General features: G+C 45.7%; 1 protein-coding gene across 1 annotated transcript in view; it reads right to left on the bottom strand.

Annotated features, from left to right (window-relative positions):
* Positions 1 to 1,039: 1,039 nt before the first annotated feature.
* LOC139640134 (membrane-associated guanylate kinase, WW and PDZ domain-containing protein 1-like) overlaps positions 1,040 to 17,975 on the bottom strand; it is a gene marked incomplete at its 3' end in the record, with an annotated part of 108,703 nt that continues 91,767 nt past the window's right edge. Inside the window, exons 4-12 of the mRNA XM_071514308.1 lie at positions 16,833 to 17,075; positions 14,540 to 14,765; positions 13,055 to 13,137; positions 12,014 to 12,049; positions 8,227 to 8,284; positions 6,496 to 6,629; positions 5,054 to 5,173; positions 1,906 to 2,091; positions 1,040 to 1,696 (exon numbers count right to left, since the gene is read on the bottom strand). Coding sequence (XP_071370409.1) covers positions 1,040 to 1,696; positions 1,906 to 2,091; positions 5,054 to 5,173; positions 6,496 to 6,629; positions 8,227 to 8,284; positions 12,014 to 12,049; positions 13,055 to 13,137; positions 14,540 to 14,765; positions 16,833 to 17,075 — 1,743 coding nt within the window. The remainder of the gene's footprint in view (positions 1,697 to 1,905; positions 2,092 to 5,053; positions 5,174 to 6,495; positions 6,630 to 8,226; positions 8,285 to 12,013; positions 12,050 to 13,054; positions 13,138 to 14,539; positions 14,766 to 16,832; positions 17,076 to 17,975) is intronic.

The following is a 17,975-nucleotide window of genomic DNA, read 5'->3' on the forward strand; positions in this document are numbered from 1 at the left end:
TGGCACATTGTGAATGGCAGCATTCACAGGCCGGTGCACTGTGTGCACAATCGCCATTTATAAACCCGATAAGGTAGACATGTATGTTAACAGCAACATGTCACATACGTCAGCTCACACCTCAGCCAAATATCCCGGCGTGTTAATAAAAGGCAAGTCTGCACACATTGGTGGCATGTTTAAACCACCCAGCCTTTAACTGAGAATACACTTAGTCCATACTAAACTAGACATATTCACAACCAGCAAACACAGCAGGGAGAGACAGACAGAAACACAGGAGAGTGCACAGCAAAAACTCAAGCAGAAAGAATGAGAGAGCCAGAGACACAAAGAGAGATAGAACAAAAGAGAAAGTGTGTGTGTGAGAGAGAGAGAGAGAGAGAGAGAGAGAGAGAGAGAGAGAGAGAGAGAGAGAGAGACTCACAATATTCACCAGACTCTCTGACCTGGAACACCAACCCCACCTGAGTTTCTCTCTCTTCTCTTCTCTCACTTCCCTTCTTTTCATTGTCCCTCTGTCTCCCCTTTTAACTTTCCTTTCTCTCTGTCTCCTTTCCTATTCAAGCCAGCTCCCCCATGGTCTGACTGCCAATACAATCCAGTCTTAACATTCTCACAACTCTCCTCACTCCCTCTTGCTTGTTCACTTTCAGCCACTTCTTCAAATGTCATTTCGACTCCCTTTGCGATTCCTTTGCCCCTTCCCTACCGTAATTATCACTGTTTTGCTTTCCGTGCAGCCTATTTTTCGCTTCCACTCTCTATTTGTAAGAATAAATAAATATAAAGTCAATAAACAAGCGTTCTATGAGCAAGAACAATCTATCTCCTTTTCTCTGTAGCATCAAACAGCTTGAAGACAAAGGCTTGGTTTGCTTTGTAGTACTTCAACATTTGCACACATAAATCATGAATTACCATGTAACTTGACACCTGCTTCCTCCATCTTTCTCATCTGCATCTGCACTTATCTTCAGTTACATTACAAATTACAAAGCCATCGACATTATTGCATACATAAGGAGCGTTCACTCACCTCTCTGCACCAGCATGGTGACCTCGCTGCCTTTGGGACACTTGCTGAGCAGGTCCACCACCTGGTTGTGAGACATGCTCTGGACATTTCTCTTGTTCACCTCCACTATGATGTCGCCCTCCTTGAGGCCACGGCAGCGCGGGTAGTCCACAATCTGCTTCACTCTCTGACCTCCACCTCCGGGACTGTCGGCGATGGTGAACCCGAAGCCCTTGTCTCCTTTCTCCATGTGCACAGTGATGAGCTCCGGCTGGGTGGCGATGGACGAGGCCAGGGTGACGACGTCGCTGGGGTAGCCGTGCTGGGAGGAGGTGTCGGAGGCCGCCTCGGCCGAGGGGCTGTGGGGTCGGGGGAGGCCGTTGATAGGCGGCCCGCCGTTGGCCGAGCCGTTGTTGTTCTGGCTGCCGTGGCTGGACGGTGAGTCATAGCTGTTGGAGGCCTCCTGGCCATTTACGATGATGGGCTCTTTGTTGTCAAGGATGGCCACCGAGGTCACTAGGCTGGTGTTGGGGTCGTCGGGGTCGAAAGGCAGTGGGTAGCCACGGCACAGCTCCAAGTTGACCATGGAGCCAATATGGATTGACTGGAATATCTTCACAACCTGGGCGTGGGTGTAGCCTAGCACGCATGTGTCGTTGACGCTCACGATCACATCACCTTAGAGATAGAAGAGAAGGAGGAGTTAGCTTGATTTTGTAATGTAAAGCGTTCTTCTGTCAAGATAAACTCAGTTGAAATGAGTTAGGCCAATTCTTAGAATCAATTCCAGCATTCCACAAATCAAACAACTAAGCAATAGTAAACAGAAGCATTCCTTCTTTGAAACTCTTCATAAAAACAGGTGGGTGTGTAACTAAAACTCCAACCTGTCTCCATCTTGCCATCGAGGGCAGCAGGCCCGTCTAGGACCAGGCTCTTGATCTGCAGGAACTCGTCTGGCTCGTCGCCCCCCACCACGGTGAAACCGAAACCTCGGCGACTCTTCTTCAGCTTGGTATTGATGAAAGTCCCTTTCAGCTCGGCTGGGTTCCGTGTAAAGAAAGGCTTCCCTCCTAGTCACACACAAGCACGGATAAATCTAAGTTTCTTACACACTAATGTAACAACACACACTGAAGTAAGCTGCTTTGGGCCCTGTTTGTATGTCACCTTAGTTGCTAAAACTGTTCTGGGTGGGGTGATATGATACATCTGGGCTTCAATGAAATGCTCTTGCTCATTGGTGTGAAAAGGGTACTGAGCAAACACATTAACACAAACACTAATCATTAATCTACCAACACAATTAACCTCTATTCTCGTTGAAGCTCTGACCAGTGCTGGCACAGTGCGGCCAAGCAAAGTGACTGTAATGACTATTGGCCACGGTTCAGTAATCACCCAGTGGGGTGTGTTTTGGTCTGATGGCACAACATGAGTCAAAACGGGACGATTATAATCAATGGATTAATTAGGTTAAGAGGGATTCGGAGAGGCAAGTGAGGTTGTATGTGGTAGAAAATGGGGGTAATCCCCATCCCAGCCAGGGTTTAATCTCCATCCCAAACACCCCCCTGTGCCATCTCCCCCAGGCATCCGGCTCTGCTGGCCACAATGGAGTGCTTCGATTTTGGGCGGGGCACAGATCGAACATGGGTCCAGTGTTGTGGAGAGAGGCAGTATCTGGCAACTACAGTTCATGCAGACATTTCTGTCATTGTATGTGGTATTATGGGCTGAAAGACCGGTTGTATATGAGGAAGCATAGTTAAAAAAACACTGTTAAAGGGAAAAGAAGCCCGCACTGGGCATCAAACTGCAACAACAGGACATTAGGAGGCAAGATAGTAAAAAAGGTTCTTTTAATTTACCATGGTGCAATTTAAATGTATACAATCTAAGCTTCTAAATGTCCTTTTTTGCAGCTTGATGCCCTAACTGGCTAGTGTGCGGGCTCCTTTTCCCTTTTGATAGTGCTTTGTATATGAGGAAGCAAAGGTTTTAGGAGTCTGCTGATTGCGTTTGGATCAAGAGAGCTACCGGACTTTTGAGGAATGACGTTGCAATGCAGTGTGCATGTGGGGGATGGGGAGGCCAAGTATGCAAGTGGTTTAGCAAATTCCCACTCTTACAGCCCCAGTTAGTTTACTACCAGATAATACTAATCTTGTGTGGAAAACATATTTGCATGACAGAGGGTTTTTTGAGGGTGAATCGCTACTGAAAGCATAACCTCAACTGCCGACAAGTCATCTCTATCACTTTAGATTGGCGGTGAGGGTTTGGAACACACATAAAGCTCAGCGGAATGCATTTCAAGATGGTCTTCAGATATGATAACTGCTCTGTGTCTGCAATCTAAATCCAATCCCTCAGTCCCTCTTTCTTTCCTCTTGCCTTCTCTGCCGCCTTCCCTCCGCCTCTGTTCTGTGACTGTATGCACAGAAGAAATAAACAGGATGGAGCGAATCATTATCTGGCATTATGAATGAAACGAAGAGAGATACGAGGTGCAATGGATCAAAATAGAGAGAGGTATTCACTGTCTTTAGAATGTGAGGGAGGGGGATGAGCACTTTTGAATACAGGGAGAGGCGCACTTAGCACTAGTTGTCGTTGTTTATTAATAGATGACACACGATCCAGATACTTGGAGAAAAACAGTTATTAAATTGTAAGACGAAGCAGTGTGATACTGACACAATTTACAGCACAAGCGGAGAGGAAGATATTAGCGGAGAGAAAGGATGGAGTGAAAGAGTTTATGGAGGTGGAGATGGAAAGAGAGAGTGGACATTAAGGAGAAAGGACCACAGGGGAAATAGTGCTGAGTGACCTACGTCCACGTTAAGTTATGGCAGCGCTACAGCTTATGCATTCAATGAAAAATGCATTACCCTTGGTGTCGGGCGGTGTCCTTGTGTTTGTGGATGTTTCGTGGTGTGTGTGTGTTTGTGTGTACTGCCTTTGAATCACATTTTTTCAGAACACAAGAGATGCAACAAAACTGTGAGCAGAGACGGTGGCTTTGTCCACAAGGAATCCAGGGATGTAAGAACAGATCAGGAAGCAGGAGAGACATGAAAGCAGGGAATGAGATAAAGAGATTTCAAATGAAGCCTTTCTCTAGAGGAATGTCAAGGCCTAGGACAGTACAGACAGGGAGAGAGGGAAGGGAAAGGAGGGCGGGTGGGGTGGGGGGGACAGAAAGACAGACAGAACCAACAACTGAACCAAACCAGAGAGCGCGGTGAGAAACAAGACAAAAGCCAGCGAGGCAGTGAATGTGAGGCGTAAAACAAAGAGGTCGACAGGGTGAAAAGGGAGAAGACGACCGACAGAGCGGCAAGGGAGAGAGAGAGAGAGAGAGAAAGACAGGGTGAGGCAGTTAATTCTCTAGCATGGCTGTGCTAATTAGACAAGCTGGTAGTGGGCGGCTGGTATAGAGGGACCTGGCAACCAGAGAAAGATGACACACGACACGGCTAGTCACTCCATTACTCAACCATTCATATTCTATCTGCCTGTCGGTGTGTCTGTATGTGTGTGTGCTGCTTAATTTTGGGCAAATCAGAATATTAAATCTAGCAAAACGGACAATATGAGTAAGGTTAGATGAGAATCGATATGTGAACACAGTAAACATGATAACACTTATATATGGAAAAGAAACTTAGCTTCGCAGACTCGTATTCGGTGCGCCTTCATGAAAATACAAACACTGCCTCAAGCGCTCTTTTGGAAAAACAAAGTCTACATACCAAATGAGTTGAATTTTATTTTACTTATTAAGATTATATGATGAAACCTATACAGAGAGCAGCTTTACAGTGTCAATTCACAATCAGCGCTCCATCATGAAAACCCGAACGTGGCCTCAGGCGCTGGCTCGGGAAAACAAACTTCATGCCGTAAGAGCTGAATTTTGTTTTACTTATAATAAGTCGCTCTGGGTAAGGCGGACTAAAAATGTGGATGTAATATGTAATCCTGTTTTTAAGGGGTTTCAAACTACAGCCCGAGATGAGGACTTACGTTTTTGTCCCATGGCGTTGGGCACTGGGGGGCCGGTCTGAGGGTCTCTGTAGGTCTCCTGGTGATTGGCAGTGTAGCTGGCCAGCGGGGCCCCTGCCAACGTCGAGTCCTCGATCCATTCTGCAACAGCAAGGGGCACACAAACTCTAGATGGGGTCTAGACAGGTGCACAGTTGCCCTACTTCCTGTGGAGCCACAATACGGAGCGGGCAAAACTAGGGCTGAGGGCTCTGGCACAAAATGGCCTACTGCGCTGTGTGTTTGGGACACAGCTGCTTGGCTACCTGTGGAGCTGGTGAGTGGTGAGGAAACTAGGGCTGAAAATTCTCTGTGAAAATGACACATTTCCAGGTATGGGGTCTGCCTGATAAACAGTCACACCATTCTCCACTGAGCCATAATGGATGGTTGTAAACTCTTGACTACCCATGAATCATATGACATCATCCATGTTTTCTTTTAACACATTTTTATATCTCACTACCGAGTGACTGTGGCTGTGAAACTGTGTGTACCCACAGGTCAGACAGGTCACACATCCTCCAGGAAGCCTTTAACCCAGTTTCACATCTCCTGATTGAACCACAATGGAGGCCTGTGAAAATAGAGCGCTCCACTTCTCCACAATGGCTGCCGTCTTTGATTAATCACCTCGTGGCGGCCTCACGCTATGGATTAGACCACAACCTTCATTAAAATTCTTAACATTGAGATAGAATCAATGCAGGAGTAAAAAAAACTCCTCGAAGGTATTGAATTTTTGGGGAAGAGATTGAGCTTTCGGGAGGGAGAAAAGTCAGCAGGTAATCGAGTCCAAGAACGATTTCTGCTGAATGAGCAGAAGGTGGGGTGCGATAGGAGAGTTCCCATGTGGGCTGGCCTGCATTTACAATTAATCTCTCTGCGGGACGTCCTGCAGATGGATAGAGGTTAAGACAGGAAACAGGAGCAACTTAAGGTAACCGGCTGGTTGGGTTTTGGCCATTGTGTGAGCTAAACTAAAAAAAAAAAAAAAGTCTTCTCCAGGGTATGCTACATCACAGGATATTTGTTAGTAGTATGTACAGCCTTTCTTAAGTGAGACATATTAGAAAGGAGATTCTCTGTAGCAATCAGATCATTCAAAGTCGAAGGCAAACTTACCTGTCTTTTCCCCTTTGAAAAAGAGTGTTCACGTCATTAGTATCCAAAAGAGACACAGAAAACTGAAATTAACTTCAAAAAGGCTGCATGTGTACAGCCGCAAATAATAGGTATGCCTTTATGGAGGGTCACTTAGCAAATCATAAGGCAGTAGCAGGCGACATCAAGTAGTAGCCATAGTCGGTACATAGACAGACACAATCGCACGCGCGCGCACAGGCACGTACACAGACGAGTCAGTCACGCACATGAATAGAAAGAAAGGAAATGACGCCCGCGGCGGGGGCTTGTGAACGAACCTCGGATGTAGCGCTCACCTTCAGGTGGCTGCTGGCTTTGGGGCTGAGGCTGCTGAGGCTGCTGCTGTTCCAGCTGCCTGCGCCTCTTAGCCTCCAGCACTGGATTCTCATACTGGGTCTTCCTGTTGATATGACTGGGGGGGGTGGAAGGAGGGATGGGCATCCGGAGGGGTGGATGGAGGTTTGGGTAGCAGGAAGGAAGGAAGGAAGGAAGGAAGGAGGGAGGAGGGAGGAAAAGGGACAGAAAAAGAAAACATGGAGAATGATGGAAAACAGAAGTAGTGGGGAGTGGAGGTGATAGTGGATGAGGTGAAAGTGGGAGAGAGGCAGAAAGGAGAGGAAGATTGGGGTGGCGATGTAGTAATATAAATGTGGAGGAATGGAAGGAAAACGTTGTGTGTTGTGTGTGTGTGTGGGGGGGGGGGGTGAAGGTGAAAAAAGGAAGGCAAGAAGGAGGGGAACGAAACCGAATGAGAAAGAAGAAGAAGGGATGGGTGAAAGGTGAGACGGAGTGAACAAGTGACAAAAAAAACAGGATGAAATAAGAGATAAATTAAAAAAACAAAAGCAATGAGGGTGGGTGTGTGGAGCAAGGAGATCGGGCAGGGGAGGAAGAGAATGAAAGAATAGGATGGTAGGGGAAAAAAGGTTGACAGATAAAAAAGAAAAAGATATATGAAGGGAAGCAACGGCATGGTGGGAACGTACAGGGGGGGAGGGAGAGCGGAGCGGGAGGAAATGAAGCAACAAGAGAGGGAGAAAAAGTGGGGGAGAGTGAAGATAGAGAAGACAGAGGAGGGGATAAGGTAATAGGAGAGAGAGATAGGGTAAGGAGAGGGAGGGGAGTCAGGGGGAAGACATGGCGATAAGCTTTGATTAATACAGCAGGCGGACACGCTTTAAGGTGGTGCAATACACACGCATCCACACACACACACACACACACACACACACACACACACACACACACACACACCTCCTCCCCGACACATGCACAAAAACAATCACACAAGCCACCAAATTACACCAAATGAATGGCAGTGCAATGGCGGCTTCAATCACTCCACTTCAGAGAATGAGACTAGAAGCATCTTTCGCTTTATGTGGCGACCCAGGAGGGCGTCCTAATAACCCAACAGCACCGAGAAATTACACCTCAAAACACCACGGAAGCACGCAGCCAAATTATGCAGTAAATATGAGGGGAACAGTGAATAATGTATATTGAGAAAAAAAAATATTGCCAAGACAAAGAAGGGGGGAAAAAATATAAATGCTGATGCCCTGAGTCCCCGAGGTGCTGCTTTGAACAACATCAAAAAACGCATGAAACATATTCGTATTAATGCTGAAGCCCAGGGGCCTCGCACAAGATGAGATGCACGCACACGTGGCACACACACACACTCACACATGTATACACACTGCATGTGTTTCCAAATGGTAATAACACAAACAAAATGCCCTACATTCTTCCAAAACGCTAAAGACCAAAAATAGCTGGAGCGAAAGCCGGGCTGCGTTGCGCTTGATGACGCCTTACAGTAGAACTGTACATAACGATCAAGCTGCTCCTATTTACAGTAAGGTCAAGAGTTGCATCTGCTCGAGTGCAAATGTGTGTTAGTGAGTATTCCTATCTGTCGGCAAGAAGAAAACTTACTGTGCACTTGCATATGCGTGCGAATGCGTGCTCCTAGGTGTGTTTGTGTGCTTACATATGTCACTTACTCAACATAGTAGACCCCATACACCGGATCGTCTATTTTCTCCCATCCTGCCGGCAGTTCTAAAAGGGGAAAAAGAGACAGAGGGAGAGAGAGAGAGACTGTGAAGTTGCTGGAGGTCATGAATTGAGCCATAGGAGGCAAGGCCAGTAGAGACCTTTTCCCTCCCCATTGTGTCTGCCTGTCAGTCAGTCTCCAGGGCCAGAGTGACTCAACGGCTTCACAGGCTGTCTGCCCCCCCTCCCCCTTCTCACACTGCTGACATTTCCACACATCAGATAAGAGCGGAGCAAGACCCCCCCAGGCAGAGATGGGTGGATAGATGGATGGATGGATGGATGGAAGGAGGTCGTGGGAAGGAGTGACAAAGGGGACAGGGAAGAGAGAAGGCAAGAAGGAGGGAGGGAAGAAGGTAGGGGAAGGAGGAAGGGATGGAAGCAGGAGGGGAGAGAAGGAGGGATCATCCAGGCTTTGGATCCAGAATGAGAAAACACACACACACAGTGCGGATCAGGAGTGGAGTCTGAAAACTCGAGTCTGACGATGTGTAGGGGAAAAAAACACAAGAAAAACCTTTTGCCTTACACCCTTAACAGAGGGTCTAAAGAATATAACAAGAGAAGGACATTTCTGATTATTTTGATGGTCAAATGACTGAAAAGATAACCGTCCTTGCATGGCTGAACACAATGGAACTGAGCGGTAGTGGCCAAGTTTCAGGGCTCAGCTAGGGTTTGTATCCTTCCATTTTTGCGTCAATGACTGTGTTTTTGTGTGTAGATTTTGTGGACTTGACTTTCACCTGTGCCAGCTCCTGCGACACGGGCTACGATCGTGCCTTGATGTGATTGAAAAACCATTGTGGCATTGAAAGCAATTGTTTACTCACAGCAACACAAAAATGTGTGTATGCATGTACATGTACACACACACAGAAGAAAAAAAAAAGTTGCACAGAAAAACTCCACTGAAACCAAATCCAACGTAATCAACGCTGATGAGGACAAGATATGGATATTACTGGGCCCACTTCAACAGCATATAATTGCCTGATAGTGCAATCTTGCTGCATTTCTACAGTGTTTGCCAGGAAGGGGGATGCCATTATCTCCAACAGAGCCATCTGATTTATTTCTATAGTCTGATTACAGCGGCATTGATTATTGGCTGGCCTCCATGCAGAGAATGTCAGAGGCTTCTAATTGGCTACAAACACAGATTGTCCAATAATCCTCTCCTGTGAGGTATCAGTTTTGCATATATTTACCCTCAGCCAATTACACCTCACCCTGTATGCTAGTAGATGCTAATTACAATCATCAACCTTGGAGAGCCTCCCTCTGCTTTCTAATGATGAAGAGAGCCCTTGGTTGGAGTGGAGTCAGCAGCTGATGCAATAAAAAGCAGGATGGAGTTGTTAAAATTCTACTGTGTACATGCTGCACGCCAGTATAGCCTACTGCATTTTGCCATAAGGTTTGGCAGAAAATGTTAGCCATGGATTTTAAGTGCAAATGGTTTAGAGTAATGCAAATGTCAATCTGCAATCAGGGTCAACAGAAGGTTTGATAGTTGTGTAGTAATTGTAAGCAATGTGTGTTGCCGGTACGCCATATTTTCTACACCTGCTAAATGCAGCTAATATAAGGAGCATATGGTCTTAAAAGGGGCTGCAGGGTTATAGCATTAGTGTTGTTGTACAGTGTGCACCCACAAAACAGGCGTGGTGCATTATCATTCAGATGTTGTGAACTGGAACGTTAAATGGAATGCAGTCCCGCCTCGCCTCGCGCAAAATTCTAATCACCCACCTGATTTCACACTGCACTAGTTCCGCTCCTGAAGGAGCACCTCTGTGTGTGTGTGTGTGTGTAAGAGAGAGAGAGAGAGAGAGAGAGAGAGAGAGAGAGAGAGAGAGAGGCATCTCAACAATGTACCTTTCTGTGAGCGGAAGTGCAGACAGAGAAAGAGCGAGTGAAATCTGGCACTCATCAAAAGGTGTTTTCCATTCACCCTGTCTCTCTGCACCTCCATCCCACCTCCCCCCACACGTATACTGTGAACTCAAGGGGGATTCATGGGTGACAAATTGCCTATTTAACTGTTTGCATCTTATTCTCTTGCTATAGCGCTGTATTTGATTTTTCCTGAGCAAGCTTGAGCTACTGATGGGGATTTGGTCTCTGTGTGTGCTGTGTTTCTACATGTGTGTGTGTGTGTGCGGTGTTTCTACGTGTGTGTGTGTGTGCTGCTGTTCATGAAATGCTTGAGTTTGTTCTTCCGCAGAGAGCTGAGGTAATTGCCTTTCTTTTTTGTCCACCTGTATTGGATTGTGCTGATCGATAGTTATTGATCGTGTTCACCCAATCGGGGGCTGTCATTTGGACAGGGGACGCGTCTGATTCGGTGTTTATGACATAGCAGCTGTATAAGATGCTAAACACTGGTCCAGGAGCTGCTAACAAGACTGAAGCCCACTAAATCATGGTTTAGCCTTCCCAGAGTGTAATGATTTCTTATCACTGGATAGGTGACAGTCAGCATTGACTTAAAACATGACTTAAAAATTGACCATCATCTTTGTCGCATGTTGTGTCAGTTCTCTCTCCCATCTTTCTTGTCACTCTCTATTGTGTGCTACCTACTGAAGCTGAAGTGTCTCAAATGTTAACCATAACAGCAAATATATACGTGGATGAGCTTTGGACATCATTTATCAATAAGCAATAATCTTTTGGAAGCCACCACTGAGATATGCACTCAAAGGCAATGTAATTACAAATTGTATACTTGCCATGTGTATTTAATGTTGTAATTCCGCTTTTGGCCCTGCATGCCAATGTATTTTCACGTCATTTCAAAACATGCATCATGTTCATCATGAGGCCCAGCACAACAATTAATCAGATACCTCCTCTAATGTAATATGACATCATTCATTACCAGTGCATGAAAGCACAGGCCGCAGTCTCCAGACGCTATTTATCCCGGCATGAGTGGCCACAGCGCTGTGTCTGATGGGCTAGTTAGAGTGTGCTGATGGGACTGGGGAATAGGACCAGTGTCTGTCTGAGCCAGACAGACACCCATTAGGAAATCATCATTATAACAATCTGCCTCGCATCAACCCTCGTCTCCTATGGACGAGACGGTGGCCTGCTGGCATGTGTGTGTGTTTGTGTGTGTGTGTGTCTGGCTTTCTGGCCATACGTGGGTGTATAAGTACAAATGCATCGCTGCTTGCTGTGTGAGTGAGGAAAGCTTTTGTGAGTCGTTCAAGGCCGCTTCACTGAGTGCAACTGTTTGTCAATCACATGAGTGTTTGGTGAATTTATCACAGCCACATAGCAAGGGTTGGCTGGGTGAAGGTCAGCTCTCTGATACCGTGTCGTAAAGTCTCATTACTAGATGATTAGGAAATCATCATCATATTCATCTCAGGCCAACTGTCATCTCTTATTAATGATGATGGGCTACTGGTGGCAGTGTTGTTGGTGGCAGCGGTGTGTGTGTGTGATTCTGTAGATATGCACATTTAGCAACTCTTATCTTCACTTACCCATTTTAAACAATTGCTATTCAATGCATGATACTACAAAAACCCATAATATTCAACAGCATATATAGCACATACTGCAAAGTGTTACCTTGAGCAAAATAATATTAAGTGATTTCTATGTCTTTAGTGTCCATGTGACTAATATGTTCTGAGCCAAGGTGGGATTGGGGGTGGGATGGCGTGGGGAACATTCTCCTAATAGGGTGGAGAAAGAGATGAGACAGGTGCCTACCTAGGTCATTGTCCAGCTCCTCTGTATGTACCCCTTCTACTCGGCCAGAAGGACAGCACAGCACCATGGGATGATGGGAAAGAGAGAGGGGTGGGGTTAGAGAGAGAGAGAGAGAGACGGAGAGAGAGAGAGAGAGAGAGAGAGAGAGAGAGAGAGAGAGAGAGAGAGAGAGAGAGAGAGAACAGTATTAGGTGCACATTAGTGAAATTTGTGAAATGTAATAACTGCTCCTGGCCACTGGGTGGCAATAGTGGCCAAAGCCTCAGAGTAACAATCCATGTTTACAAAATCAATAGGTATATTTCCCCAAAATGAATGGTTATCTGTATTAGATTTAAGGCACAAATGGTACTAATCAACCACTGGAATTGGGTTGGGGTGAAATTCTATTCAATGTGAATGATGGAAATCAGGGCCAGCACTGAAACCATTTATCATTTTGCCGGTGTTCTTGCAGCATCTTACTAGAGGGAAATTAATGATCACATCTGTTCATGGAACAACTGTATGTGCACCTATGTGTGTGTGTGTGTGTGTGACTCGTGTGTGACTCATGTGTGAGCATGGATGTTGCCCCTGTGGAGGACACGGGGGGGGTATTACTTATTTGAGCTAGATGATGCGAATAATGCAGTCAATTCCTCAGAGCTGTGGGGCATCTTGCACAGATAAACAGCGGAACAAAACAGCACAGGAGAGCAGTGCCACACAAGGCCAGGATAGCACCATGGAACGCCTCGCCGTTTTCTATGACCCAACACTGACACCTATGGGCTAGTGGGGGAACAGCTGCTCTGGCATGAACAGCTTTGATTTTTCCTCATCAAAACGTCACTGTAGAATAAGTCTGTTACAAACACTGATCTCCATGACCTGCTTCTTCCTTCCATTTGGTTCAATTTGCGTGTTTCTAATTTTTTTGGGGGTGAAATCTGACAAAACCCTCCTGAGAGACACATGACCACACAGGCATTCATGCACAAGCAAGGACACACGCATACACAGACACAGACAAAGACACACACACACACACACACGTACCATCGTCTTCACATTCTTCCAGGGGTTTCTGAGGCTTGTCCAGGCACCGAGGGTCTATCCAGGAGGTGGTCTTTGTATTGTGGCTGAGCAGAAGACACACAGGATACACACACATCATCACTGGGGGGAAAAAACATATCCTCATCTCCCCACTAGACTCAGCTTCATATCTACCAAGTAACAGGGATTATTTCTAACATGTTGGCAAGATTAAAAGGTTATAGTTCATATTTTAATGAAGCCTTGCTGATTTATCATCAACTGGGAGGCGTTCGGTTCAGCCAACAAGCGCTTGTACCAATACTTTGTCAAGAGATATTGGAGGCAGAAGTAGGTAGCATCTGTTTGCAATGCTAATAAAAGTCAACGGCACTGAAAATCACTTGCAGCGCCTTCATAACATTTTGCTTCCATCACCAAATAATTAACTATAGAGAACCACTCGAGTATGATTTGTTGGAAAAATGTCTTTTCCCCCATTGACTTTTACAAGCATTTAACTGCTGCCAGTATCTCAACAGCCCAAATACCAAGATTGAGGCTTTTTTTGTGTGATAAATCAGTCAAAAAGCCTCATTACAGACTCAACTCATCATACTCAGCATTTTCAATGGATAGGGTATAGGTATAATGCAGTGAGTAAGATACCATGTATACGGTTTGGGAAGGTTATTTTCAAAATGCAATCCATCACAAATTATCGATACCCTGCATGAAACTGATATCTGTAATGTAATCCACAGCATTTTCCTTTAAACATATTTCAGAGATATAAATATTTCATAATCCAGCAAGTAATCACCTATTATTCTATTCAGTATCAGCAATCTGATTACTGTATTTTTTGTAACATAACAGTAACAGCTGCATGCAAGTTAGGTGCTCTTTAAGGTAAATTTACCTGCTTGATTTATGCTCCATGAAGCTCTAGTGTGTTTAGGGTTCCTGCACATCTTCCATTTCAGAACACCATACTTTTTCCAGATCATAATGTGTTCGCTGGATGTGACTACTTTGGTATGCAGATAGTGGCAGGACAATATAGCTCCTTTCACACATGCAGCCCGTTTCATAAATTTAACGGAGCAAGCTTGTGTGTGAAAGGGAGCCGGTGTCGAAAATGCCGGTAAATCAGTTCTCTGTAATTTCACTGCTCAAGATGTTGAAACGTTACTAGTAAAGTTCTGTATCAACCGTATGTGTGAACGATGCCCTAACATTATCGGCACGAGCAACACAGCATTAGGACGCTCTGACACAGGACACTCTGTTGTTGAACTGTAGGAGGGAAATACAAACCACTACACAGTACTAATGGGCTGTAGCTTAAATTTTTGATGAAAATGTTGAATTAGACAGACGTGGAAATAAGAGAGATCCTCAGAGTCCAGGCGGACAAAGAGATTATGTCTTTACCCCCCGTGTTTTCAAACTGCAGTGACGCCGGCGGTTAAAACGTAATATAATAATGCCTAGGGTACATACTCTATAAAGTAGACCTCTCCGTTCTCGGTGTAGGCCATCTCCCAGTTGTCAGGCAGAGGTCCCAGTGGGTCCTCTGGGGGAGGATGGCTCAGGTGAGGGTGTGACTGCTGTGTGCTCTCCGTGGTGGCCGGTGGTGAGGGGGTCGTCCCGGTGTAGGACGGGGCGCTCTGGCGGGGGGCGAAGGGGCGCACCGGGTGGTGAATCTCGTCTAGTTCACTAGAGTCTCCTAGAGAACAAAAGCTTAGCGTTAGGGGTACAAACGAATGCTAACAGGAGGCTGGTGCCACTTTCTCAAGAACAAAAACAACGGTGTGAAAACATTTTGAATGTCCTATGAGGGGGTTTGATAGGTGATCAACACTATAGGCCTCTAAAACATCTGGGACCTTTCCTTTAAGCATTCTCAGAATTGCTAATGTGGTCGTTTCCACGGTTTCAATAGCTCCCTGGCATTTTCAGTGACACAGGAACATACTGCCCCTTATACACACTACAGGTTTTAGCCAGGTTACTTACATTCTCTTTCTTCATAATTCCCAAATGTTTTCACAGTCCATGCCATTGGAGAGAATGTATTTTTTTTTATATGTGCAGTCCACCTAGTTTAATCAAGTTGACACAGTAACTCAAGAATTTCTAGAAAGCCTTCTCTTGCCCCTGGAGGCCTTTTGTTGGCTCAGCCAAGGGACTTCCCAAAGCTTTACACACAGATATTGTTTTTGGACAATGAAAATAGGCCAACTGTGCAGTATAGCCATTCCTATATAGCCAGCACCCTGAACTACTTCCTATGTATGCAGACACTCACTTCAGTCGAGAGTGCTGAATAGACAGTTCACACCTAGAGCCACCTCCTCTACAGTCCAATCACCTAGCTTCCTGTTATCTCATTCACACACTCACACTCGGCTGGCACCCTGGGTAGCTCACACACAATCACAAACATTCACACACTGCAAATAAACAACTTTTGGTCTCACCTACAAAAAGCCACACGGTAGAAACAGCTTTGGGGCAGCGTCAACCTACATATAATGCCTACTGACCTACTAACACATAAAAGGAAATATTTAAAAAATGAGCGTGCACTAAGTAATATAACAATCCAGCATCATCACTAACATAGCACCCTAATCAATCCAGCAATGACACAACCTTAGATGAATTTGATATCAACAGTAGGGTTACTGCAGTGAGTATCTTGCAGTCATAGTTGGGCCACTGTAACTACATGTATAAACAAATGGGACAGTGATCATGAAGTTCAATACTGGTGCCAGCATCTGTATTCAAAACATAATCATGCTTCCTTTCATGTTAAATGAATAAAATGAATTCTCCCTCTCACTCACAGCAGCAACACAAATGAGCTACTGAGTGCTAATGACATCATTAAGAATAATTTCAGATATAGAGGATGCTCAATCATCTAAGCTCCGCCGCTTGCAGCCAGATGGCACTATTTTTCACTCTCAGAAGCACAGGCGCAGGCGGATGTGGACAAACCTGGAGACCACTTACTCACCGCACAAAGAACCTCTTGTATCCTGCAGCCGCAGCCCCTCACCACAGCAAAGCTCTCTCTCTCTTTACTTTCTTTGCGCTCTTTCTCTTACCTTCTCATTTTCTCCGAGCTTCTTTAGAAAATATATTCCTCCCTTGCTTCTGTCTCTCTCTCTCTCTCTCTCTCTCTCTCAATCCTTCGTGGGACCCTCTTCAACCTTAACCCCCCACCCCCTGCCCCTCCCCAGCCACTCCCTCTTTCTCTTCCCATTCCCTCTACCTTCTTCTCTCTACTTCCATAACCTCCCACTTTATCTGTCACCATCCAGACTCTCCTTTTCTCTCCTCTCATCTAGACCTGGATAAAGTAGGAATTTAGTGTTTCAAACAAAGGCAAACAAGACGAGTGCCAGCTTACCACAGATGTGATTTGGAAGTTCTTTTCCTCCAGGATTTCAGGTTTTGGGAAACTCCCATTCATTTACAATCAAAAGTCTGCATTCCTTGCTGCTTTTCTACCACAATTTCTAACTTTTGATGCTTTTTGGATCACATGCCTGCTCATTTTACCTCACAACTGACATCCTCACTTTTGAGGCTTTATCCTGGCCGTCTGCCGCAATAAATGGGCAGCATGGTGGTCTAGTAGTTAAGAGAGACTGGATGACCTGAGTGCAAGCACCCGCCCTGCTGAAGTGTCCTCGAGCAAGAGCCTGAATCCCTACCAGCTCTAGGTGACCCTGACCGTCCTGAGTCAATAAAGTCTCACGTTGGCTCTGAGCATCCTCACCTGTAAAGCTACTGTTCATGTCAGGGAGGTCCTCGTCGTCCTCCTGCTGCTGCTCTCCAGGCACTATTCCAGCATTGTGCATGTCATTGTAGGACTTGGTGCGTCGGGGCGTGGAGTGCTGCGAGCCCGGCAGGCTACCGCTGAGCCCGTCTGGCAGTGGGGCATCACCGCCGCTACCGCTACTGCTAATCACTTTCCCACCGGGGGGCTGCACCGGCGGCTTGGGCGTCCCATAATAGTTACCTAGGCAACGGGAGAGGAAGGCAGGGAGGGATTAAGGGAGAGATGGAGGGCATATTAGTGGGAGAGGAGGGGTCAAGGGTTTGTGGGGGTGTGTGTGTGTGCGTGTGTGTGCGTGTGTGTGTGGAAGGGGGGGGGGGGGGTTGGCTAATCATAGCCTTTGTATGCAAATTGAGTGGGTGGGGGTGTGTATGTGTAAGGGGGGGGGCATGACTACATTTATTTCTTTTTACCACTAGAAATGCCAAGAGAAGAGAAGCCAACAAGTGTCAAGCGAAGGATTTTGCAAAACTAAACACTGGTACAGAAAGTGGAGGGACATAGCGGAGATATGTCAATTCTGAAGTTCAAAACAACATTCAGTTTGATGTCGCTTAGCCTTTCAAGTGTAAAGGTAAAAGAAAAGGGGGAATTTTTTATTTCTAGCATATTATCACCAGTGAAGGTGAACTGGCTTGGTGCTAGTCCCAAGTCGTCTCAGCATTGTTTGCTTTTCTCTGGGAAAGACAGAGCAAGGCGTTTATGGGGGAATCCATTGTTATGGAGCACTGACCAGGCTGACTGAATGGTAGCACTGCATGGTGCTGTTCTTTAGAATTGCTTCAGTGTTTCAGCTTTTTGACTCACCCGCCAAGGTTTGGTAAATAAAAAAATTACCTGCTAAGATTTTTACAGGCCAAAATAGTTAATTTACATTTTTTCCCCCACAGAAATATGTCTGTGTTTTCAATGCTATATTGTGTGTAGAATCAGGTAGTGTGAATCAGTCAATAAAGAGTTAAGAGCAGATTTAGAGTTTTAAATTAAAGCTCACTCACTTATAAAAGGAATCTTCTTTTCTTTCTGTTGGCCTCACACCCGCATGTGTCGCCACATGGGAATAATATTAAGTTTCTACTCTCT

The sequence above is a fragment of the Centroberyx affinis genome, unplaced genomic scaffold (genome assembly GCF_046629955.1).
Source record: "Centroberyx affinis isolate AG114_WGS23_722 - 3 ecotype Tasmania unplaced genomic scaffold, CSIRO-AGI_Caff_v1 ptg000285l_1, whole genome shotgun sequence".
In the NCBI taxonomy this organism is placed as follows: Eukaryota; Metazoa; Chordata; class Actinopteri; order Beryciformes; family Berycidae; genus Centroberyx; species Centroberyx affinis.